The 25,213-nt window shown below is 46.6% G+C and overlaps 1 protein-coding gene across 3 annotated transcripts in view; it reads right to left on the bottom strand.

Annotated features, from left to right (window-relative positions):
* Nucleotides 1–2,322: 2,322 nt before the first annotated feature.
* Nucleotides 2,323–25,213, bottom strand: part of TP53INP2 (tumor protein p53 inducible nuclear protein 2) — a 42,021-nt gene continuing 19,130 nt past the window's right edge. The window contains exons 2-4 of one of the 3 annotated variants that reach the window (XM_084853888.1): nucleotides 21,665–22,026; nucleotides 6,026–6,161; nucleotides 2,323–4,528 (exon numbers count right to left, since the gene is read on the bottom strand). In XM_084853888.1, coding sequence (XP_084710014.1) covers nucleotides 4,279–4,528; nucleotides 6,026–6,161; nucleotides 21,665–21,788 — 510 coding nt within the window. In that variant the 5' untranslated portion in view covers nucleotides 21,789–22,026 and the 3' untranslated portion in view covers nucleotides 2,323–4,278. Of the gene's footprint in view, nucleotides 4,529–6,025; nucleotides 6,372–21,664; nucleotides 22,027–25,213 lie in introns of all 3 variants that reach the window. The other 2 variants (XM_084853887.1, XM_084853889.1) reach the window with 2 other exon arrangements.

The following is a 25,213-nucleotide window of genomic DNA, read 5'->3' as shown; positions in this document are numbered from 1 at the left end:
CTCTATTTACCCTGTTTGCTAACAGTTCCATTCAGATGCATAGCTTGCAGTTTCTGACATATGTTTGGATGAGTTTTTATATAAATTTTGAAGACACATATTTATGGTTGCCATGTTAGCACCTTTAAAGGCAGTGTTGCAGGCCGACACTCAACAGGAACAGCTTTCCCATTTCTCCATGGCTGGGAAAGTTGTGCCTAGTGGATTTCTGTCTGCTATGTTGTTCGGCAAGGTATGGAGCGTGTGTATTGGGGGGGGAAGGCGGCAACTCTATGTGCACTGTACATAAGTACCAAGACAATTGAGGTCTGAATCTAGCTCAGACAGAAAATGTTCTGTTCAGTTGTGCCAGGAGAATTCAAAGCAGTTAGGTTTAAAAATATAGGCCAGGAGCCGCAGAACTACATAGTTCTTATAATACTCAAAGGGGCTTTAGGGTTGTGTCTCTTGAATAGCAATGCTCCTCCTCCAAAGGCTGTAGGGCAAATCTCTTGAAATGGAGAGGGTGTTTCAAAAACAGATTGTGATAAAATATGAAGGTCTGCCATTCAAAAGAAAAAAATTCCTAAAAATCCCATTCCCAATGCATTTGCCCAAATCCTTGACTGCATCTAAAGTAGCTCTTTAGATTTAGCCATTAATGGGGAAAATGCTGTTTCTAGGTTTTAAAAAAAATCAGTTCAAATTGAGAGGGTCAGAAAATTAAATGCAGAAGAGCGTTAAGAGTGTTGCTCCTTTATTTTGAGGGCAAATCTCCTGCACTAACACTTTTGACAGGCAATATTGAGTACATTTGATACTAACTGGCTTTTTCAGGTTTGGTTAACAAATATGATCAAACCAGAGGTCTTTCCTTTACGTTGAAAAGTGCTTTTTTTTGTTTTCCCTTGACAAATCTAGAATTTGAGTTTCAAGGGAGTTACAGGCTTAGTCTGAAAATGTGTTAACCTTAACATTTTAAACCTATGCACATATAACAAGTGGTTATTCTGAGGTTTTATATCGAGGAAATCCCTAAAATCAGCACAGGGGATAAAATTAAATAATACACAAGATAGTACATCTCAACTACATTGGGCAAGTGTTTAAGGATCTGTAGACATAATAGCCACAAACAGGATGTGAGCGTGCTGGTGACCCTGATTAGAGAAGGGAAGCACAATGACCAAATAAAGGAGTTTAAACAGGAAGCGGTTGCCCTTCCCTTCCACTTTTCTTACAGGCATTGTATATGTGATTATTTTTAATTGGGCAACCCTTATCCAACAGAACTGCAGTGAAACCAAATCTTTCCTGAAATTCTCTTGCTCTGAGGAGACACCCACTGTGCTTCAAACTACAGAATATGAGCTCCCTATCTCATATTCTAGAGACTGCATTTATAGGGACTCTAGAATCTAAAAGTCTTTCTTCAAAATGCAGGTACACGTTACTCTTTACAGGCTACTCCCCCTATTCTAGATGTAGGCACTGGTGCCCTCCAGTTGTTTCAGGCTAGAACTCCCATCAGCTGCAACCAACATGGCCAATGGCCAAGTATTATGGGCACTGTAGTCCCAAACTTCTGGAAAGCACCAGGTTGCCTAGCACTTGTTTACTGTTTAGAGTCCAGACCTCCATGTCTTTGGCTTACACCTGTTCAGCAGCTCCAAATCCCTTCTTCTTTGATATGCAGGCTCATCCTATACATCCTCTGAGTTCAGTGACACTTACTCTCTAGTATAGCCTTCCCCCAACCTGGTGCCCTCCAAAAGTGTTGGACTGCAACTCCCATCACACTCAGGCTGGCTGAAGATGATGGGAGTGATAGTCCAAAATATCTGGAGGGCACCAGGTTAGGGGAAGGCTACTAGTAAGTGTGCACAGGATTGCAGCCTTAATGCTATGCTCTGTCTTCTAGCCTTTCCCCCGCATCACCCAGCTTTTTTCACTACCTTACCAAATGAACATCCTTTACCACTCTCTCCAACGTACTTTACCTCTCTAAAAATGTGTAAGCCCCTTTCTCTGCTGAGGTCATTGACTTTAGCACAAATGCTAAAATAAGATAACATGGATGAATATGAAGCATTCTATGGAAGGTGGGGTACATGGACTGATTAAATTATGTTTTACCACTAATCTTAGTGTTAGGGCATGATCCAGCCAAAGTTAAGTCCTACTGAAATCAGTGGGAGAAATTAAGTGGCTTGCTTATTTCTCATTAAACACAATTGCCATTGGCTTGTCTGGATTGCACCCTTAGCATTCATTCCCAATAAAGGTCCTCAGAACAAGAAGCTCAGTTTTGACACTTCTGTTTTGAATTATTCTTCTTTTTTTAACAGATTGCTTGTAGCTATTTCCTTCTCATAGGATGACAGCATCCTTTTATCAGAGGACATTTCCATGATCAACCTTATAGTAAAAGTCATGAGAAGAAGAAAAGCAAGCTTGATATTTTAATTCAATTGTTGTATTTTCGTTTTTAATTTTATTTTATGCTTACGCATGTCACATCTTTCTAAAAAGTATCAGTTCTTCCCATTGTGCTCTGCCCACATGGGTTTAGATACTTGATCATTAAACTATGGAATCATGAATGTTACTGGGAGAAAAAACCTTGACAGCCATGCAAATAATCAGATGGAGGAAGAGCCCTCTGTGTGTATTTTGAAAATGCCATGATGTGTGAACTGCAGTAAAACAACCTTGACCTTTCAGTAGCTCTGAACCTCTGCAGTGCCTGTTCATCACTGCTGGTAACTGCAGCTGCTCAGAATGGACTTTCAGAATGCCTGCCTTACATCACATGACATTTCTGAACAGAAAATTCTGGTATAATCTATCCTCCATTTGAAGTTAATGACAAAATTCCCATCATTTTCCATGGAGTTGTCTTGCAGCCCCAATATTATTAAGGATATGCCAGGATGTCTCAGGACTAGCCACTGCATCAACTCAGCAAATTGAACAAATATACAATTCATATATATTTCTAAGAGAAGGAAGTTCATCAAGATACATTTTTGTTAATCATTAGATTGGGACTTATTGGGCTTATTTATTGTTTTTGTGTTCCAATTTGCGAACCTGGTATCTCCATTTGTGACATCGCAGTCTACTTCCACTGTGAAGAGTGTGATGTCATAAAGAAAGGCACTGATGTCACAGGCTCCCCACTGCAACAACAAGGGACAAAAGGAATTGACAGGGCACCTTGTCCCTCCCATAACTCATTAAAAAAAGAAAAAGGAAATGTGATATATTCACTGGAAGCACCAAATTAGTCTAACACCGGTAACTGCTACAATAACCAGTGTGTGAATTCATGCTACCTAGAGACCAAGGAAAATACCCATACAAAGGGAAATGGTCTCTCTTGGTAACCAAGATACATACATGTTTCTCCAACATGTAAAGAAACCAAAATACATATTGGAGTTTGCAGCCTTGTTACTTAATGACCTGGTTCACACATAATGCTAATCCATGGATTGTTTAACCCATATTTTGTTGCCCTCCCCAGGGTTTGTCTGGCCAATGATCAAATAAATTGTGGTTTGTTTTCTCAATCTCTGGGTTGTTTGTTTCCTTCCTCTTCGCCCACTCCCTCCGTGTATCCCAAATGCTTATTCAGTGCTGTAGCACTGATATGTAGAGTGGCTGGTTTTGTTTCTTTACCAGTCTTGCCAATCGCTGCTTTAGGCTGGTGAAACAACTAGTGAATAACGCATGGTTCTGGGTTCACATGTAAAAACAACCCATAGTTTAAACAGCCCAGAGTTCACAATCCAACAACAAACCATGGGTTCTCTTTCTGGGTTGTTTGTAGTTAACAAACCATGATTTGTTAGCACGGCTGGGTTCACACATCACAACAACCCAAAATTCAACATATACCACGGGGTAATGTTATGTGAGAACCAGGTCAATGTTAATGGGATATGTTGGGTTTCTTTAACCTTCAGATCCAATCAAGTAGAGAGTACTAGGGAAGTAGGTAGGGGAGTGAAAGAGATTAAACCCAAAGAGTAAAGAAAGTCATAGATCAAAAAATGTATTTGTTGCTGAAAGAGGGAGAGGGGGGATAAAGCCCAAGAAAAGCCCATGAAAGAACTACCATTGAATGTTGCCAGTTCAGGAGAATGTAGGAGGTTTTCTCGCACGGGAGGGGAACAGGTTTATTTCAGGAAATGGACGAAGATGACCCTCTCGGTTGAAGAAAGCATTGTGAGGAACTGGTGAAGCTGAAAGTTAAAAGGATAATGCCCCACAGTGAAGACTTCCTGAAGTAGCTTAGTAGTTGTACTGGCGCTGGCATGGTTGGTAGACAAAGCTGCCTTGGTGTTTGGCCCGTCGTGGGCGGCACTCTCTGGTGCGGTTCTGCCGCTGCATGACCTTCTGGCTTAGCTTGTGCTTCTCCGCCAGCTGCTTTGCCCTCTGAATCCGGCGCACTTGGTTGACCTTCTCCAAGATGGCGGCCTTGGTGGCAAGGGAGGTGGAGTGGTGCGAGACATGGCGCTGCAAGTGGCGTTCAGGGACTTCGCTGCACAAAGAAGGGCACACAAATGCATAACGGTCAGGATGATTTAAGGATTTGGATAGGGCAAGACCTACTCAAGAGGACAAAGGATAAATCATGTTCTCTAATCAGCAACAGGGGTGGGGGGAAAGGACCATACTGTGGTGGGGAAGCATGAATAGGTCTGCGCTCCCAAGGCAGCTACCAAAAGTAGAAAGTGCGGTGCAGTTGTATGCACAGACAATTCATGCAAATCTCCCTTCCCACCACTTTTTTGAGTATACCTCCATTTGGGCATTCCGTTATCCCATGTAAGGTGAGGATGTGCTGGCAGGCCCCGCTCCCCCCAGTGCTTCTGTCTGTGCCCAGCCCCGCTGTCCTCCAAACAAGAGACTTCCTCAGGGCCATGTTGTATGTTGCAAAATGCATATGTAGGTACTTCTGTGTAGAAATGGCACATAAGCCATCACATGTGATGACTGCATATTCCATCCAGAAGGGATGCAGGCAGCGGGAGACTTGGCTCATGAGGACAATCCACGCTGGGCAATGCCAGAGACTTGCCTATGCTATGCCTTCCCCCACTGGGGCATGACGTGGTGTGGAGGAAGTGTCCTGGGCTTGGGCAGCAGCTGAAGAATTCCGGGCACCTGCACTGTGCCTTCCACCATCGGGAGGACACAGAGTGGGTGAAGCGGCCATGACTGAGGCAGCGGCTGTACACTCCTATTCGGGATGTACCGATTGTGTAAAATATGTTCCATCTGTGTTTCGCAGGTTGCCTTTCATTCCGTCGTCCACCCATCAATAGAATCAGATTCTGAATTTGCATAAATGTAAATTTGCACAAATTTGCACATACAAAAATGCTCACATCCCCCCCAAATGCACAGATCTCCACAAAATGCGCATCTTCATGCTTTAGCCAAGGGGGAAATGTGCATTTTCAGACATTTCTTTATTTTTGCATATATTTCTGTGATGAAATTTGCGCAAAATTCCCCGAAGGTTAGAAAAGCGGTCCGCAAGTCTGCAGAATCTGCCCAACAGGGGAAAAGTCGGTCTGCTGTGGAATCCATGGGTCGGATTCATGAAAATCCAAACTCATTTGGTCCCGTTGTGGATTTCTCTGACATCCCCAGCTCCTACACCTGCCAGCTCAGTAAAGGCTGCTTCACTGCATGCGAGCTTTTCCCAGCCAGGCAAAACCAGTCCCCAGATGAAGCACCAACTGGAGCTCCAGCCAGCACTTCAGACAGGGAACTGGATGACATCAGGGGCATGGTTATGCCCCCTGACATCATCCAGCCCATCAAGTGCTGGGGAGAGTGTCATTCAGCCCCCCCCCCCCCCCGGAACTGTTCTCCACCTCTGCCCCAAAGTATCAATCAAAATACATTCAGCAAGTCAACTGTTTCTGAATTACATTCAGCAATTATTATTTTTCCGGCTCTGGAATGGGCTGGGTGTGTCTACACTTCAAAAATCCATGGGCCTATTTTCACCCTGTCCTGAACTTACCCTTCACGGGTGTGCTCGTCGAGAGTCTCGCTTTCCACCACAATGCTGCTGCTGGTGACATACACGGACATACTGGGATGTTCAATCAAGAGGTCCTCCATGGGGTTGCTCTCCATGCTGACAGGGTTGGGACCTTCTGCAGTAAAACAGGGGGGAGGGGTAACAAACCAACTCTCGTCCATCAAGCAGGGGTCAGGCTGAGAGGGCATGGGCCTGCTGGCACAGTCACTGAGGGAGTGGGGCGAAGACGTGGTAGGTGGAGGGGACCCATGGCGGCAATGAGAAGCACAAACAGAATCCTTCTCACCTACCCGCCGCTCTTTGCTGGAGGCTGAAGCGTAACTATCTAGTGAGAGACAACAAAAGTCACCACCCACAAAATGGGAACAGCCAGAACAACAACAGGAACAACATTCAACACAAACCAAACGAAAGGGGGGGAGAGAAATACCATAGTTCAAAGCCATGCAGAGGGTGTGCAAGGCAATGCAGGGTGCAGAGGGCAGGGTTAAAGTGGGGCGGGGGGAAGTGGAGCACACATTCAATATACAATGGATGGGAAGGAAGGGGTGAGGGAGGGAGAAGAGAAAGGGGGGCATTATTAGTACGAATGACACCCCAAAGGCATTTTTGTAATAGTGCATCCCAAACCATCCCTGAGGAGTCAGGGCTGGCCCAAGATGTTTTGCCACCCAAATTGCTGCAACCCGCAGTCCTAGCCTCAGCATCACTTGCAATTGCAACTGCGCACCATCTGAGATTTACTTTCCAGCATGCATCCTTTGCCACAGGGCCAGGGATCTGGGCGGTGCTCCTCTCAGAGCATGTGCTGCTCCTAAAACATGGCCGCCCCAAGTGACCGCTTGGGCTGCTTGTGCAAACAAGTCCAGCTTTGCAAAGTGTGAACCACCATGCTGGACAGGGGGGGTGGGGGTGAAAATAAACAACCCACAAGCCAAGCAAGGCCCTCATCCCAAGGTGGGCTATCCAAGCACCAGAGGACCGTGGAGCTACAAAGAGCATCTGCAAAGAGTAAAAGTGCCTGACTCTCCCCTAGGGAGTGGAAACGAGCCATTTGCACATCTACATATGCTAATTGATTTAAATGTCTGCATAGCTAAAATTAATGATTGATTACAATGGAACTTTCAAAAGAAGGACAAAAAAAGTAATTGTGGAAGGAAATTGATGGTACAAGAAGATCCAAAGAAACAGCAGGCTGGTGTAAAATTGCACAGGTGCTAGTAGAAAAGGACAGAAACAAGAGACATACTTTTTATCCCATCCCAAATGACCCAAATACCAGTCACTGGATGGAGGGAAAATAGAAATGCCCTCGTTACATTAAGGCAGCAAGTCTAAACACAGTTATGGGCCCCCTAAGCATCTTCACCTTAGCACTGCCAACTCGGGTGAGCACCGTTATCCATATGTACATTCACAGAGACCAGTCAGATTATTATTTTTGTAAAGCTGGAGAGTCAGAGAAAATATAAATGCCCATTGTGAATAATATAGGTTCTATGTAATTTTAATCAGTTTTTAAAAGTTCACAAAAGGTTCCAACTTCAATATAGTCCCTTATGTCCATGCATAACATATCTCTGCTTCAGGTTTTACAGGGCCCTTGGCAGGCCCCACTCCTCTGAGCTTCGGTTCCCATTGCCTATTCATTTGCCCTCTTCAGCACCCAATCTCTACAACCATCCAGAGGGAAAGGGCAAAGGCCAGGATACTGCTCTGTCTCCTCACGCTTATCATGGCTCTCATGATCAGTGTGGGCAGGTGAACAACCAGTAGCTCAAGGACGAGCAGCAGCATAGCCCAGGGACAGACCACCCATGAAGCAGGGTGATGCACCCGCAGGAGTCAGAGCAGGAGAAGTGGCGAATTGCAGTGCTCCCTCCCACCCCCACCAGGAGGGCCCCCCACTGCTGCTACTGTCCTGCCTCCTCCAGCGGGTGCTCTAGAGTGCCCCAGGCTAGCTGTTCTCCCACTGTGGCATTTGCTGCTGCAAGAGAGCAGCTGGCGAGGCTCTCCGGAGCTGCCACCTGCCCTCCCCTTCCTTCATCAGGAGCTGTGCGGCTGGAAGAAATAGCTGTGGGGTGCTCGCAAGTCCCATACAGCTGGTGTGACAGCGGCAAAAGCAAGGGGGCATCAGACAGGGATGGGGTGGAGTGCAATGCAGTGGTGGCAGTGGGATGGGGGGAAGGGGTGCAATGTGGTGGATGGAACAGATGATAGCTCTATGAGCCCTATGATTCTATGTTACTCCGTTTATGCATATTCATATCCCCATTACTCAGCCTCTCCGTTTCCTTCTTTCCTGTGCCTCCACTTGTTCTCTCTCCCACTGTCATAATATAGATTTGTAAAGTCCTTTGGGGGTCTGCCTTTGTTGCTTCTGTTACTGTGCAAAACATCATACACATCAGGGGAAAGCAACCTGTGGCCCTCCAGCTGTTTTGGCTTACAACTCCCATCAGTACTAACCAGCATAGCCAATGGTGAGGGATGATGGAGTTGTAGGCCAAAACGTATGGAGGGCCACAGGTTGCCCACCACTGCTATACATGGATGGTATATACAAGGACAGCCACTGTGGTGTAGTTAAGAGTATTGGATTAAGACAAGGAAGAGATGGGATTAAACCGTCACTCAGCCATAAGATGCATTGGTTGACCATGGGTCAGCCACCATCTCTTAGCCTAACCTACCTCACAGGGTTGTTGTAAGGATAACACTGAATTGGAGAGGCGGAGAGAGAGAGAAGGAAAGAACCATATGTGCTGTCTTGAGCTCCTTAGAGTAAAAGAGAGGATATCTACTAAACAAATAATAGTAGTAGTAATAGTCTTTGGTATATGATAGATTCAAGCTGTAATCCTATATTCCCTGGCGGTGTGGTGCAGGGAGTGTCCCAGGGGCCATAGGATGGAGCAGGTCCTCTTCTCCACCCACAGAGAGGGAGAGCTGCTCTCACAAGCCCCCTAGTGCTGGCTTGGGAGTTGCCCACCACTGACATGCAGCCCCCAGCAGGGAATGTGGCAACAGAAAAAAGTTTGCCCACGTCTGAGATAGAAGGGATCTCTACACCTCAGGTGCATTATTGTGCATTCATGGTTGCTCACTCACTAAATTGTGCAGGTCCATTACATGATGTCATTGTTGTTCAGTCATTATTCCACTATTTCCTCCCACCTCATCCATGTTTTCCTCAAATGGAAAAAATGGGGCATTTTTCCAGATATGCGCAAATGGAGCACCATGTCCTCCCCATGTATTTCTCCCCTAGCATGAATGACGAGCTGAGTGTGGTTGTTGGGGGAGTGGTCATGATATTGAAGGTGGTGACAAAGGTCTGATGGGCGTTCAGCCTTCCAGTTCCTGCACCATTTTGGCTCCTCGCCATTTTCAGCCTGCCTGTTCAAAACAGAGCGGCAGCGCGGCAGCGAGGGGGGCGGCACAGCGGAGGAGCAGCAGAGGGGCTGAGTGGCAGGGACTGACCAAAAGCATGGAAGAGGGCGGCAGGGCTTGGGGAGATCGGTGGTGGGGCTGTCCGTGTGTCAGTCTCCATCCACCAGGAACCCAGGAGCAAATATCACTGAACCTAGAGCATGTGTAATGCCTCTTCACGGGAACATAATGCTATGGGAATGGCCATCTATAGAGAAGGAAGCGCGTGTAAAGGGAATCAGTTGTGATCCTGCATTTAAAACGGAAGTGGAAAGCCCCATTTTAAATGCAGGATTTTAGGCTGGTGTAGAAATCCCCAGAGAAACAACAACAAATCTAAAGGCTATGAAAAGAAAGGGAGAGGGGACAAAAATGGTGTGCCGCTCCAGGTGTTTGCAATTAGGATAAATGAAGTTTCAAAGTAAATGAGGCTGCAACTCAGATGGCGTAACTTAATGGGGGGGGAGGAGAGACAGAGAGAGAGAGAGAGAGAGAGAGAGATCTGTAGAGCAGGAAGAGCAAAACAGATCTGGATGTATCAACAAGTCACGGCATGAGAAGGTGCCATCACTAGAATTGTTAGAACACATAGCAACTGCTGATCAGAATGATGGAGCTCCTTATTTCATGAGAATCGTTACTTCTCCCCAACCATCATAAAACGAGGAGCCTTGCACACTCAGAAATCTTGGCAGCAGGGTCCCCTGACCCCCAGGTGGCTTTCTGGAGCACTCAGACAGCTGTGGTGCTGAGGAGGTGGGACGTTCCCCTTGTGCAAGTGCTAAGGGATGGCGCAACCCCATATCTGCACAGAAGAGCATATTTGCACATATTAATCTCCCGTTGCCCTTGTCTCTTCCCTTCCTCTATTGCCTCCTCCAGCAGAAACCTAGACCAAGCAGGGACATGTCTTTTCCCCTCTGTTACCCTTTAAAGTGCCAAGGGTCTGTATTCTATATGTTTATTTTATATTTAACGTACCAAAGATCGGCATTGTTTTAACTTGTTCATAAATAATCTGGAGCTAGGGGTGAGATGTGAAGTGGTCAAGTTTGCAAATGACTCCAAATTATTTAGGGTTAGAACAAAAAGGAATAGTGAAGAGCTCCAAAGGGTCTCTTCAACTGGGGAAATGGGCGTTAAAATGGCAAATGCAGTTCAATGTAAGCAAGGGTCAAATGATGCGTGTTGGGGCAAACAACCCTAAGTTTACACATACGCTGATGGGGTCTGAGCTGGAGTCATGGTGGGCAGTTCAATTAAAATGTTGATTCAGTAGGCAACTGCTTTGAAAAACGCATATTCCATGTTGGGGATCATTAGGAAAGGAATAAAAAATAAAACCATAGCAATATCATAGTGCCTTTATATAAATCTATGGTGCAACCACGCTTGGAATACTGTGTATAGTTCTCCACCTCCAGAAGGATATTTTAGAGCTGGAAAAAGTGCAGAGAAGGACAACCAAAATGATCAAAGGGCTGGAGCATCTCCTGTATGAGGAATGAATGAGGAAAGCTACGTTTGGGACTTTTTAGCTTTGAACAAAGGCAAGGGGGAACATGATAAACGTGTAAAAAATTATGCATGATGTGTAGAGAGCAGATAGGGAAAAGTTGTTCTCCCTCTCTCATAATACTAGAACCTGGGGTCATCCAATTAAGCTAAATGGCGGAAGATTCAGGACAGCTAAAAGGAAGTACTTCTTCACGCAGCACATGGTTAAACTATGAAATTCACCACCACAAGATGTAGCTGTGGACACCAACTTGGACAGCTTTAAAAGGGTACTGGACAGATTTATGGCAGATAAAGCTATCAATGACTACTTGTCATGATGGCTATATATTACCTCCAGTAATAGAAGCAGTATGCTTCTGAATACCAGTTGCTAGGGAACACAAGCGAGAGGGTGCTTATGGGTTTCCCATGGGCATCTGGTCAGCCACTGTGGGAACAGAATCCTGGAATAGATAGGCCTTTGGGCTGACCTAGCATGGCTTTTCTTATGTACATTGATGGTGATATATAATACATACATACATAAATACATGCTCTTGTACAAGTAATATTAATTTTTAATGGGACTTAGCATGAACATTTCTAATAAACTGTGATAATTCCCCCACCTTTTTTTTTAATTGTTGGTTTGAAGATGAGATGGTTTTGAAGAGTCATGCTGGCTGGCATTTATGTCATTTCAGGAAATGTCATTTCATATGTCATTTCAGGAAATATGAGATAACATTTCCAAAAGCAGATTTCCAAGGAGTTTACACCAGACTTGAATTAGACTCTGCAAGGTGGGTATCATTCTTCAGGTCACTGGAGGCTATGGCACTATTATTAGCTGTGGTTCAGTGCTGCCCAAGTTAGTGGTATACTGAGTGCCAAAATGATGCCAGACATCATATATTTGATTGGATATGCCAACGTGGAGAAGGGATTACTTTAAAGAAGCTGCAGGGGTCTCCTGTTTTGATCAAAGCAGTGTTGCTGGTGGGGAGAGCATGCTTACACCCATGCTGTTTTCTTCTTATAAATCTCCCTACCCTAAAGCTGCTAATAAATCTGTAGGGATAAAAGCACAGGTCCCTGTATCACACCACTATTTCCTACATAGAGGGGCGAATAACAGCCTCTGGGGCAATTTAGACAGGAAAACAGCATAGAGGGAAAAGGTTCAAGTCTGACTTCCCCAGAGCTACTCCTCTGATAAAAATCAGAGCCCCTGGTATCCAATCATAGATCTCCCACCTAACATCTATCTCATACATCAGTAACAGCAAATTCTCATATATATTTGTGTATGAGCATGCAAAATGTCTCATATTTTCCTATCATGTGTGCATATGTATGTGAATTTGGCAATGGCATTTAGAGAAGACTCTTACGAGTCCCCTGGACTGCAAGGAGGTCAAATCAGTCCATCCTAAAGGAAATCAACCCTGAGTGCTCATTGGAAGGACAGATAATGAAGCTGAAGCTCCAATATTTTGGCCACCTAATGCGAAGAGAAAACTCCCTGGAAAAGACCCTGATGCTGGGAAAGACTGAAGGCAAAAGGAGAAGGGGACGGCAGAGGATGAGATGGCTAGATAGCATCACGGATGCAATGAATATGAACTTGAGCACGCTCCGGGAGAGAGCGCAGGACAGGAAGGCCTGGCGTGCTATGGTCCATGGGGTCACGAAGAGTCGGACACGACTGAACGACTGAACAACAACAACAACAATTTAGATTGCATCTTATCAGTCCAGTGGGCTGGCCCTACCTCTCATGGGAAGTTACTCACTCTACAGTCAGGGCCAGAAATATTGGAACAAGGATAACTGTTTTGGCAGTTGGCCTCTGTACACCACCACATTGACATTGAAAGGAAACACACCCAGATGGGAGCGAAGTCAGGACTTTCAGCTGTAATTCAAGGGGGTTGACAAAAGTGGGGCACTAACCATTCAGGAAGGACAGCCAGTGGCATACACACACACCCATCGTTGGTGGCTCATAAGTAATGGAACAAACCAACATCATTTCAAACTTAAGGATCACCTTCAATACCTGGATGAAAATCCTTTGCAGTCAATGACTGCCTGAAGTCTGCAACCCATGGACATGACCAAATGCTGAGTTTCCTCCCTTGAGATGCTTTGCCAGGCCTTTATTGCAGCTGCCTTCAGCTGCTGCGTGTTTGTGGGTCTTTCTGCCTTCAGTCTTGTCTTCAGTAAGTGAAAAGCATGCTTTATTGGGGTGAGATCAGGTGACTGACTTGGCCATTGAAGAACATCCCACTTCTTTGTCTTGAGAAACTCTTGGGTAGCTTTTGCTGTATGTTTTGGGTCATTATCCATCTGCAATATGAAGGGCGTCCTATCAGTTTGGCAGCATTTGGCTGAATCTGAGCAGAAAGTATAGGCCTATACACTTCAGAATTCATCCTGCTGCTTTTATCAGCAGTCAGGTCATCAATAAACACCAGTGACCCAGTTCCATTGGCAGCCATACATGCCCGTGCCATAACACTGCCTCCACCATGTTTGACAGATGATGTGGGATGCTTTGGATCATGAGCTGTTCCTTTCCTTCTCCATACTTTTCTCTTCCTATCATTCTGGCACAAGTTAATCTTGGTTTCATCAGTCCAAAGAATCTTATTCCAGTACTGGGCAGGCTTTTTTAGATGTTTGCTGGAAAAGGCTAATCTGACCTGTCTGTTCTTGAGCATTACCAAGGTTTGCACCTTGTTGTGAAGCCTCTGTATTTACATTCATAAAGCCATCTCCTGACTGTAGATGTTGACAATGACATGCCTACCTCCGCAAGAGCATTCTTGACCTGGCTAGATGTTGTGAAAGGGTTCCTCTTCACCATGAGCAGAATTCTGCAGTCATCCACTTTAGTTGTCTTCCATGATCTGCCAGGCCTTTTGCTGTTGCTGAGCTTGCCAGTAAATTCCTTCTTTTTCAGGATGTTCCAAACTGTTGTACTGGCCTCTCCCACTGTTTTTGCTACTCTTTGATGGGTTTATTTTGTTTCCTCAGCCTAATGATGGCCTTCTTCACTTGCATGGACACCTCTTTGGACCTCATGTTGGGGGTTCCAGTGAACAGCTACCAAATGCAAATGTAACACTCAGAACCACCTCCAGGCCTTTTATCTGCTTGATTGGTCATGGGGTACCCAGGAACCAGGCCACACCTGGCCATGCAGCTGCTTGTCAGCCATTCGTTCCATTACTTATGAGCCACCAACGATGGGGGGGGGGGTGTATGCCACTGGCTGTACTTCCTGAATGATTAGTGCCCCACTTTTGTCAAATCCCTTGAATTACAGCTGAAAGTCCTGACTTCGCTCCCATCTGAGTGTGTTTCCTTTCAACGTCAATGTGGTGGTGTACAGAGGCCAACTGCCAAAACAGTTATCCTTGTTCCAATATTTCTGGCCCTGACTGTAGATCAGTGTCCCCTGACTTGATGCCCTCGAGATATGTTGGATTATGGCTCCTATCATCCCCAGCCAGCATGTACTGGCTGGGGATACTGAGAGCTGTAGTCCAACACATCTTGATGGTACTAGGTTAGGGAAGGCTGATCTAATTGTAGTAGCTCCAGCAGTGTAGTGGTACATTTTGAAGTGCAGACACTCATCATGACACGGTGTATACCCCCGCCCCCCAAAAAGCAGTAGTATATAGCAGTGGAGGCTGGTGTCTCCGATGTCAGGGAGTGGTGCGTCCACACCACGTTTCAGTCAGAACAAGACAGAACTCTAAAGGAGCTCTCCAAGGTGCAAACTATATACCAGTGGAGGCAGCTAGCCTCCACTGGTATATAGCATAATATCCAATTTATTAGGATCAGCATGACTGCAATCCTATGCATAGTTACCTGGGAGAGGAGTAAGCTCCGTTGAACTCAGTGGCCCTTATGTCTGACTGCATATACTCAACTTGTAAAACACACTGAGCTCTAGCAAAGTATCTTCAGCCAATTCACATGGAAGTCTTCATTTTTAATTAGAAATTCAAACAATCTTGCAAAAAGTGTCTTCTGCTAGAGTGAACTAGGAACCCTCATCAAAAGAAAGGAAAGAAGTGTCCCGCCTCTGCTTGGTTATTTCCCTCATTCTCTGTCACAACCAATAGTAAAATCTGAAAGCCTCATTCATTTGCCAGAGCAAGGAGAGACAACTATGCTGGTGCTCCAGCAGGTGAAATCACTGCTCCTGCTCTGAAAAAAGTCACTACGCCACTGAGTAGCTCATTGCCACAGTTAATAGATCACTCTGAAGGTGGAAGCTCAGTTGATGCTGTGGCTAGGCTTGTGCAACGCCAGTGCCAGGAAGAGGGTGGCAATAATTAGATCTCTGACAGGAGGAATGCAGAGTGTTGTGTGTGTTTTTTTAAGTAAACAGCATTGCTTCTTGCAGATTCTTGGCAGGGTGTGTAGCAGGAAGGATGCAGATATCAAAATAGTAGCCAGCAAGCTTGAACCTGCTAAAGGAGCAATGGGGAACATGTGACCCTCCAGATGTTGTTGGACTGCAATTCCTTCACCACTGGCTATGCTGGCTAGGGCTGATGGGAGTTGCAGTCCAACGACATCTGGAGGGCCACGTTTCCCCCCGCCCATGCTAAGGTGTTCCTTTTAAAAAAGAAAAGAAAAAGAAGGGGGACACAGAAAAAGGTGGATTTTTTGTGGTAAGCTTTTTAAAGAAATATACCCCTGACCTAGACCAGCCTTCCCTAACTAAAAGCAGTCTCAGGAAATCCGATTTTTCCACAATAAGCTCCAGGGTGGCTGCGGGATGGTAATGATGTCACGTGCCCCAAACAACCTCTAAATGAAGCCAGCTCACAGCAAATCAACCGTGGACACACACTCACACACACATGCACATGGAAGCACACCCGGTGTCCACCAAGCATATACAACCGAGCTGGCTGCTCCACAGTACTGCATCATGGATATATGTTCTTTGTCTCTTCTTCAGCTCCTCCCTCACCACAGCTAATTGGCTGATTGCTCATGCATTCTCTTCTCCCCATCCCTGGCCACGTTGCAGCTGATGAGTGGCAGGTCTCCTGACTCCCAACCCCCCCAGTAGCCCAGATCACAGCAGCTGGCTTGCCACTAAAGCAAACAACAAGGCAAAGCTAGAGAGCTCCTGCCGAGAGTGAACACCTCCTGCAAAAAGGGAGAGTGAATGAGAGAGAGAGAGAGAGAGATGGAGAACTGCACCTGAGGCAACTAGGACCCTCCAGTGGCCCTTGGGCCTGGCAGTGAAGAACACTGGCCTAGAGCATAGGGCTGGCCCATCCATTGTATGGACAGGACATTTGTCCAGAACACTCCACAGCCTGATATGCTTGCTAGTGCTGTTGTTGCCAAGGGAAGCAACACAGGGGATTAGAGAGGTAGAAATGATGGTATGGGTGAGGGACGACAGCACAATTGGATCCTGGAGGGGAGGGAACACAAGATCACAACAAAATTAGAGCAGGCCTAAAGCCAGGGCTCCATCATGGCTAGGGTAGGCTCTGTCACAATAGTTCTACAGTGGGTAAGGAGGTAGCTATTGCCAGCTGAGGTCCACCCTTGTGCCAGGATCTGCTTGTACAGGCAGAGCTAATTGGCTGGCTGCACTTGGCAGCCAACCCTTAACTCTCTCTGCTTCCATTTTAGGCATATAGAAAAGTCTTGATAGTACTGAGGCAGAAAGACATTTTAAGTTGGGAATAGATAAGTCAGGAATAGCCAGCTCAGGAGGAAGTTTGTGTTTGTTGCATAAGGCAAGCCCAAGGAAAAAGCGGTTGCCCAGATGCCAGCTTCCTTCCCCTCATGTGCTGCTGTATCATGCTACCATGTCCAGGACAGTTGGGAAAAGGGGAAAGGCTGCTAGATTTCAGCTTTGCTAGAGCAGGGGAAGCAGAACTACTTGCAAGTCACAAATCCAAAATCTTGGGTGGAGGGGGGAATGCAGAATCCACAGTTCGGTAATACCTTTATTAGGACCAACCGAAATGCCACCAAAAAATTGTGCAAGCTTCTGAGTTCTCCAGGAGGATGTCTCTGCAAATGATTTACTCTGAGCTGGCTGCATATGGAGGTCATTAGGAATACATGACATTGTGGCCATCCCGCAGCCACCCGAGCTTACTGCAGAAAACCGGTTCTTCTGAGACTACTTTTAGTCTGATTGTTTGCCTTAATTCAGCTTGTCTGCACTTCTGTTGTGGTGCGCACCACCCTCCGCATTTACTCCGGCATGATAGCCCTGCCCAGGGGTGTGTCTTTCACCTGGCTGTGACCTCACTGACCTGGTCAAGGGGAGTTTCCCCAGTGTTTTCCCCGATGTTTCCGCCATTTCCCGGCTGGCCGTCAGAGTTCTGAGCTACCTCATGGCATTTACCTCACCTTGCCTACCACTAAATTCTGGCGGCTATCCCTGCAAAGTATAGGAGTGCTCTGGGCAGCCTGTAACTTTTATTTTTTTAAAAGTAAAGCAGTAAAGTGAAATAATGCTTTTATCCACAATACCTACACTCCCTATCTCACTATCGCACATTTGTCCAGCAATACCTATATCCCCTATCTCACAATCTCACAATTGCCAGGTATTCCCATACCCCCTATTGCGCAAGACAGGGGGGTTGGAATAGCTGGTAAATGCGAGACAGTGAGATAGTGAGATAGGGGGCATAGGTATTGCTGGACAAACGTGTGATAGTGACACAGTGACATTCAAAACCCCTTTGTAGTGTGATTTGTTTAGCTACTTCCTTTCAGAATGGGTGATTTCTTCCATCTCACTATGCCTCTATCATGCAATTGCATGATAATGGCACAGTGAAATAGGGGGTGTAGGTGTTGCTGGACAAATGTGTGCTAGTGACAAAGTGAGATAGTGCCTTTAGAGGGGAAGAAAAAAAGGAAATTGGCAGAATCAGGCATAGCTTGGGGAAGCAGGTGTCTCCTCAGAAGTAACTCCCATTGTAGTCAATGAGGCTTGTTCTGTAAATATCCATGCTGCCTGTCTTTACTGTTTGCTTTGTTGAAAGGAAGTAATTAATGGTGGGGGGAGAGGGAGACAGGGAGGGAGAGAGAGAGATTTTTGGCAAGGCCATTTCAATCCTTTCAGGATTTTATCGAGTAACAAAGGATCTGCAGCTGTGTTTCCTTACTGTTTGCTTTGTTGGTGTAAGGAAGTAATTAGTGCTAAGCTTTGATCCATCGCATTACTGGAGTATCAGCGGAAGGAGAAAGGAGAGCCTGGAGTGGGGGGGAGCCTCTCTTATTGGTTGAGCAGCCCCTGCCAGTCTGATGACATTTACTCCAGTCCCTCCAACCCACCTGGAAGTATGTTCTGTGAAGCGACTTATACTGGTGCAGTGCACTCACTCATGGATCCCTGCGTGGACCAAAGCACACCAAAGCGGATTCCTTGAAAAAATCCAGGTAAGCCTCCCTTCGCTTCTCCGTCCATTGTTGTGGAGACAGGGCCCAGAACATTTCATCAGGCTAGGTGGTATAAGAGACAGCCTAACCTGATGAAGAGTTCTGGAAAACTCAAAAGCTCACACAGTCTTGTGTGGCATTTGGTTGGTCCTAGTAATGGTATTGCCTAACTGTGGATTTTGGGGGGGTTCCCTGGATGTTGGATTTCTTTTATTTTACTCATGGACCAGCATGGCTATCTCTGTTTTTGTTCTTTGCAAGTCACAAACCCTTAAAGCCAGAGAGATTCTAGACAGGTTGAGAGGTGGTCCTGTGCATTTTTAGGATACTACTTGGAGCCACGCTTATGAGAGTCTCCAGGAGCTGCAGGGAGCTGTGGTTTCCAGACGGTACAGAAGCACCTCCCACACCATGAGCTACAGCCAAAAGGAACACACACACGTGTGTGTGTGTGTATTCTTATTTCCTTTTTATATGTTTCGTAGAAATTTATGATAAAAAGTGATATGAAAAGAAACATACATTTGCCTTGCTGGGCCATAGCTTAGTCTACCTAATCCCCGGTATTCTGAGAGCACCCTCAACACATCAGTGGGTGTGCATGCATACGTGTCAGATTGTCTTTCTCCAAACGATGTTCAGTTATGCCCTGATCTTGCAAGAAACTTGTTCAGTTATGCCCTGATCTTGCAGCACTGCCATTAGCCGTGCCGGGACAGTAATTTCCACTGGTGTTAATGGAGGCTTTCTCCCTTTTTTTTACCCCTGCACCATGGTGGTGGGGGAGAATTTGGGAAGCAAATGGGGGAAGGTTTAATCCTCCCCTTCCAGTGTGCAGGGGTCCCATCTGAAATGGGCCACAAGCACTTAGTCTAGAGAGAAAAAAAAAGAGCCTCAGCTACACGCAATTAATGTAACATGTAGTTTGACTCTAAGTTCCTCTGTGTTTAATGGAGCTTACTCCCAGATAACTGTGCGAAGGACTGCAATCTAAATTTCTTAGGTTTGTAAAATGGGGGTCAGGGACATCAACAACACTGATGATTTTTAAAGAGCTTTTCTACATGGGGCTGTTAATTGCTTTATCTGCTTTTGGTTTTGTCACAGAATTGAGATCCAACCTCTACACAAAGCGCTTTTTCTTTCCTGCTTTTCTACTACTTAACCTCTAGGTGGAGCTGTGCTATACTGGAATAGTGCAAATACACAAGTAGAAACAGCACATTCAGAAATAATACCTCACTTTCCCCACTCTAAAAAAACCTGGGAAAGCACTCTGAATAAACAGAAGCGAAACTAGAGGATCACGTCGTCACTTAAAGAACCCGTAAACATCTGTAAGTAAGGAATCACAAGTGCACAATAAATGCCTCATGTAGAAAAGCTCAAAGAGATCTTTCTGCTCTCCCATTCTTTCAGGCAGACAGGAGCCAGAGCCTCTCATATGCCATTTTGATGACTCTAGGCTGGAGAAGACTGGGGGGTGGGGGGATGATAGCACTCTTCTAATACCTGAAGAGGTATTTCACATAGAAGGCTTGCTCTCTGCTGCCACAGAGGGCAGGACGAGAACTTATGGACTTAAGCTACAGGAGGGGAAGATGTTGGTTGAACATTAGGAGAAATGTCATGATGGTAAGAGCAGTTTGGCAATGGCATCAATTACCTAGAGGGTGGAAGAGTCTCCTTGACTAGAATCTTCAAGCAGAAGCTGGACAGCCACCTGTTGGGGGCACTCTAACTCCGGATTTTCAGAGGGCTGGACTTAGGGATGGCGGAGAATTTCTGAGAATTTCTCCACGAATCTCAGGGAGGCCGAATGCCAATGCATTCGGCCCCCCAAAATTGGCGGTGAAATTCTCCGCCACCCCCCCTGGGATGGGACTTACCTCCTGCGAATGTCCCTCTCGGCGGTGGGTTCCGGTGGCAGTTCGGCGGCGGTTCGGCGGGGGCGGCGGCCGGTCTTCCGACTGGCTGCTGCCGCCACCATTACAAAATAAAGTAAAAAACAACAACACACACCCGTGATAGGCTACGTAACGATTTACGTAACCTATCACAGCTGACTTTGGAAATCTAGCCGTCATAGGCTACGTTAATCGTTACGTAGCCTATCACGGGTGTGTTTGGTTTTTTTTTTTCACTTTTGTATTTTGCGGCCGGGGAGACGGGGCGCTTCTCCCTGGCCTGAATTTCGGCTGGGCGAGGCGGGGCGCCTCCCCCCCCGGCCTGAACTTCGGGGGGAGAACCGAAGCGCTTCCCCCACACCGCGAAGCAAGCTACGGGACCAGGTAAGTGCCTTTTGTACATCCCTAGCTGGACTAGATGGCCTAAATGACCCCCTATGATTCTGTGACACTACGTGTGATTTTGACTAGAAAAATACATACAAATAGAAATCTGCAGAGGCTTCAATTGGCAGTTGGGTTAGACTTAAAAGCACGGTTTGGAGGACGCTGGCAGTTGGCGGCCATGTGCCTGCATAATACTGCTGGCCCCACCCACTCCTTGTCTCCATGGCTTCCTCATGTCCCCTACTAGTAGGGCCCAGGCCCTGGATGCTCCACTCTACCCAGGACTGGCATTAAAGGCAGGCATGGTTGGGCACATGCCAAGGGCCCACACTGCAGCAGGGGCCCACTGACAATAGCCCACTGGAGTTGCTCCTCCTCTTCGCCATGGCAACTTGCTTGTTCACCTGCTAATCCCTCTGGCCCAGACAATGATGGCGGTGAGGAGGAGGAGCAGTAGATGCCACTTGCTCACTGGCTCTGCCTGTCAAGCAAGCAAGTAGTAGCAGTGAAGCAAAAGAGGAGCAGCAGCATTAGCAGCTGGTGACCATGGTGGTGAGAAGGCAGACTCACTGAGGGAGGGGGCCCATGAAGGGTGTCTTCCCCAAGGGTCCTCCAAAATGTGGAGCCAGCCCTGCCTCTACCTCTCACTCCCTGCTCAGGATGGGTGGCCTCTTTCTACCCCTTGCTTGCCACCCCTACATTATAGCCAGAGGGAGACCAGGCTCTGCTCCAGATCCTCCACCAAATGTAAGGCAAGCACATGGACACTTCTCTTTCCCTCAGAAACAAGAATGTATGATGGCAGAAATCTGGGCTGCTAGTCCTCAGGGAGAAGCTCCAGTTTCCAATAGCAACTATTCCTCAGTTCTCCAGTCTGAGAATGACGGCTCATCCAGGCCGAACCCAATCATTTTCCTCTAACATTTCTCACCTGGTAGATCAATAATGAGCCATCCATCTTCTTCTTCCTCTTTAGAGACAAAGGGCTTGGGTTCGTCAAGGTCCTCAGGTGTGCTGCTGTCACTGAAGAAGAGGCTGGTGAGGCGCTGGAACATGGCTGGAGAATGATTTCTGATGTGGGCTTAGGATGAAAGACGGAAACGAGTTTGCAGGTGCCTGTTTCAGTGCGCGGAGCCAGAAGATGCCGACGACAGGGAGCAAAGATGGGGGAAAGCTGATGGATGGTTCCTTCCAAAAGGCAGAGGAGCTGGCTGTTTCCTAGCGAAGTCTTAGCTGAGTTGAGTTACATATAGTGCAATCATAAGGTTCTTCACTTGGCTTCAGTGCAAAGGCCTGCAAAGAAAGGAACATTCATTTAGCCCTCTGAAAGACAAAATCTTTTTGAATCATGAGGAACGCAGATGACCTGGGGATTGGAGGAAAAGGAAACTCTAGCATGGGTGATAAACTCAATTAGCCATGGCCATTTTCCTGATATTGCCTTCTGCAACTAGTGCCTTTTAGCTCCACCTCCGCTGCTCTGCAGGGCTGCCTGCCGGGCCTTCCTCGCTTTTACTGTACAAACACCTCTTCAAAGACTCTCTCCACTGTGCCTCAGGCAGGGAGCTTTTCTACAGCACCTGCTTACTTTTATTAATGTTCACCTACTTCCCCTCACAAACATGCAGACAAACCCAGCATGAAGTCTCCTGTGCCTTGTGCTGGATTTAAGCACCTGGGTGTTCAGGATATCTATATGGGAATAATATAAGGAGGAGTAGATAACCATATTGTGAGCTCATGTTGTGACTCTTTTTTTCTGTGCCACTGCCTCAGGGCTTTGGACAACTGCAGGTCCATGCTCCCTTTGACCTCTTCCTCAAACCACAGCCATGGGCGGGATGCCATCGATCCTTTATGCCCTGGTACATCCCTGCCTGTGATCTTTCCTCTTCCAGCTCCACCTCTTCTCGTCTGAAGGTCTCCTGCTCCTTCAGATGATCCCGTCTTTTCTCCCTCAGTGCCCCATATGCCTGGAACCAACTCCCAGAACATGGGTGTGACATCAACTCTCTTACTTTATTCAAACACCTCTTCAAACCCACCGTGTCTGAGGAGTCTGCAGCACAAATTTCTGTTTCCTGTACTCTGCTGCGGCTTTCCCCAACCTGGTGACCTCGAGAAGTTTTGGACTCCAGTTCCCATCTGCCCCAGCCAGCATGGACAATGGTCAGGAATCTTGGGAGTTGTAGCCCAAAAGACCAGGACAGCACCAGGTTAGGAAAGGCTACCCTTCTGTAATTCAGCAAGCAGCTTGGCCTAAGCAGGTGTAACCGAAACAGCCACACTTAGCTTCCCTGTTTACTAATGCCTCCCTTCCTTCCCCTTCCCCTGTTGTTTCCTCTGTGTCAAGCTTTTAGACTGTAAGTTCCTCAGGGCAGGAACCGGTCCTCTTGTACTCAGGTCAGGTGGAGGTGGGAAGAAGGTAGATCAGGATCTACTAGGAGATCTCTGGGTACGTTGCAGTCTACAACTCCCAATTGCTTAAAAAGAGCCATCTGTAGGTCTAAATTGGGCTGCAGGAGTTCTTGATCTGTAGTAACTCAAGTGTAGATGTAATCAGCATGTGGCTCACGGGGTGCAGTTTCTATAAACTGGCTGGGACATGCTGGGAATTGTAGGCCGTTGTTGTTGTTGTCTAAACATGCATAGGGTTGCACCCTAAAAGAGTGATGGATCAGATCCGTGATATTGTTTCTGAAGCAGGAACATTTGCCCTTCTTTGTCAGAGAACTTCCTTATGGTGGGGCCATAAGGGTAGGACTTTAGGGCAGAGGTCCAAGGCCCCACTCCACAGAAGGAGTAGGAGGGCCTGCAAACACAGAGCTGGCTTGCCACATTTTGAACTAAGTGAAGTAATGTATGTTATTGGAATCCAAAATTACCTAACTGCTCTAACAGAAGCTCTAACAATGGTAGCTTACCATCAAAGAAACACAGAGTTAATAGCTCTGCCAGTAAATAAGCAATGTTTGTTACAGTTGGAATTTTGCAGGTGAGAGAGAACGTATACTGTTCAAATAACTGATGTATCTATTCGTAGTTTAAACTATGCTTAGACTGGGGGTGGGGGGGAGGAAAGGTTCCTCCTGTGCAAGCACCAGGTCATTACTGACCCCTAGAGGGACGCCGCTTATGCTGGCCTTTTCATGGCAGACTATAGCAGGGTGGTTTGCCATTGCCTTCCCCAGTCGTGACTACCTGTCCACCAGCAAGCTGGGTACTCATTTTACCGACCTCAAAAGGATGGAGGGGGGAGTCGACCTGAGCCGGCTACCCGAGACTCAGCTTCCGCATGGTTACCCTACTGATCACACACAATCCATTGTGATATATTGTTCATTTCTCTACATATTAAAGATATAATTTTACTGATTACCCCAAGACAGATATTTAAGAGTGCTTAGCAGAATGAAGGGCTTTCTTGCTTAGCAGGGAACATGTGATCCAGCTCAGGAGCTAACATGGGACTAACTCAAAGGGGGAACACAACTCTAGGTCACGTTCAGCCATTATTATATTATTAATGTTCAGCCCACCCTTACTCTAAGGAGCTCAGAACAGCATACATGCTTCCCCCTCTTATCTTCACAACAACCCTACGAGGTAGGCTAGAAGAAAGCGAGTGTGTGTGTGATTAGTCCAAGGTCAAACAGTAAATATTGTGGGGGGGGGGATATGAAGCTGGGTCTTCCCAGTCTAATTGTGAAATCCTAAGCACATCTACTCAGAAGTAGTCCCACCAAGTTCAATGGGGCTTACTCCCAGGTAAACAGGCATATATGATTGGTGACTTAGTCTGACAACAACAACACTATTCTGGCTCTTTTAGGCCACTCTTTTAACATGCAACAACCCACACAGTCTCTGATCTGATGTTAGCTGTCAGCCCATGGAGCAATCCCCCCATGAGCTCAGGCCCCTGCAAGCTACGATACAGCCCTGGAGTGCTCATGTGAACATTTGCTTTGGCAGAAGCAGCTACACTCCCTTTCATCACCAGATTGTAAAGTGACACTGCATTTCGCCTCCAGGAATGAATGTCTCAACCAGTTAGACGATGTAACAATACACAACACATCACAGAGGGGACCCTGGGTTTGAGGCCCCAGAAATGAAAGCTCTTTGGCTGCAGCTGGTGGGATGTGATTTCGCAGCCAGAAGAGTTAACACCATCTAACAATCTTTCAAGGAGGTTAATACTTGCCCCACATCTTATTGAATGGATGCCTTTTTCTCTGGGTTTCCTCCATCACCTCTACTGACTACACAAGGCCTACGCTCCACCATCCCACTGGTTCTGTCCAGTTGGACTGGCATAGGACTATGACTTTGCTCAAAGGCAGATGACCACTCCTTCCGCCTTCATCACGGCCTTTGCCCTGTCCCAAAGCCTTTAGTTCAGTGTGTTTGGGGCGCTCCCCATGACAGAGATGGCTTGCAGCAATTACCTAGGGAGAGAGCTGCAACGGAAGCCATT

Source organism: Heloderma suspectum, chromosome 4, assembly GCF_057233095.1.
Source record: "Heloderma suspectum isolate Gila_16-S chromosome 4, 16-S_ref, whole genome shotgun sequence".
Lineage (NCBI taxonomy): Eukaryota > Metazoa > Chordata > Lepidosauria > Squamata > Helodermatidae > Heloderma > Heloderma suspectum.
The sequence above is the reverse complement of the archived record's forward strand: the minus strand, read 5'-3'. Positions and strand labels throughout refer to the sequence as shown.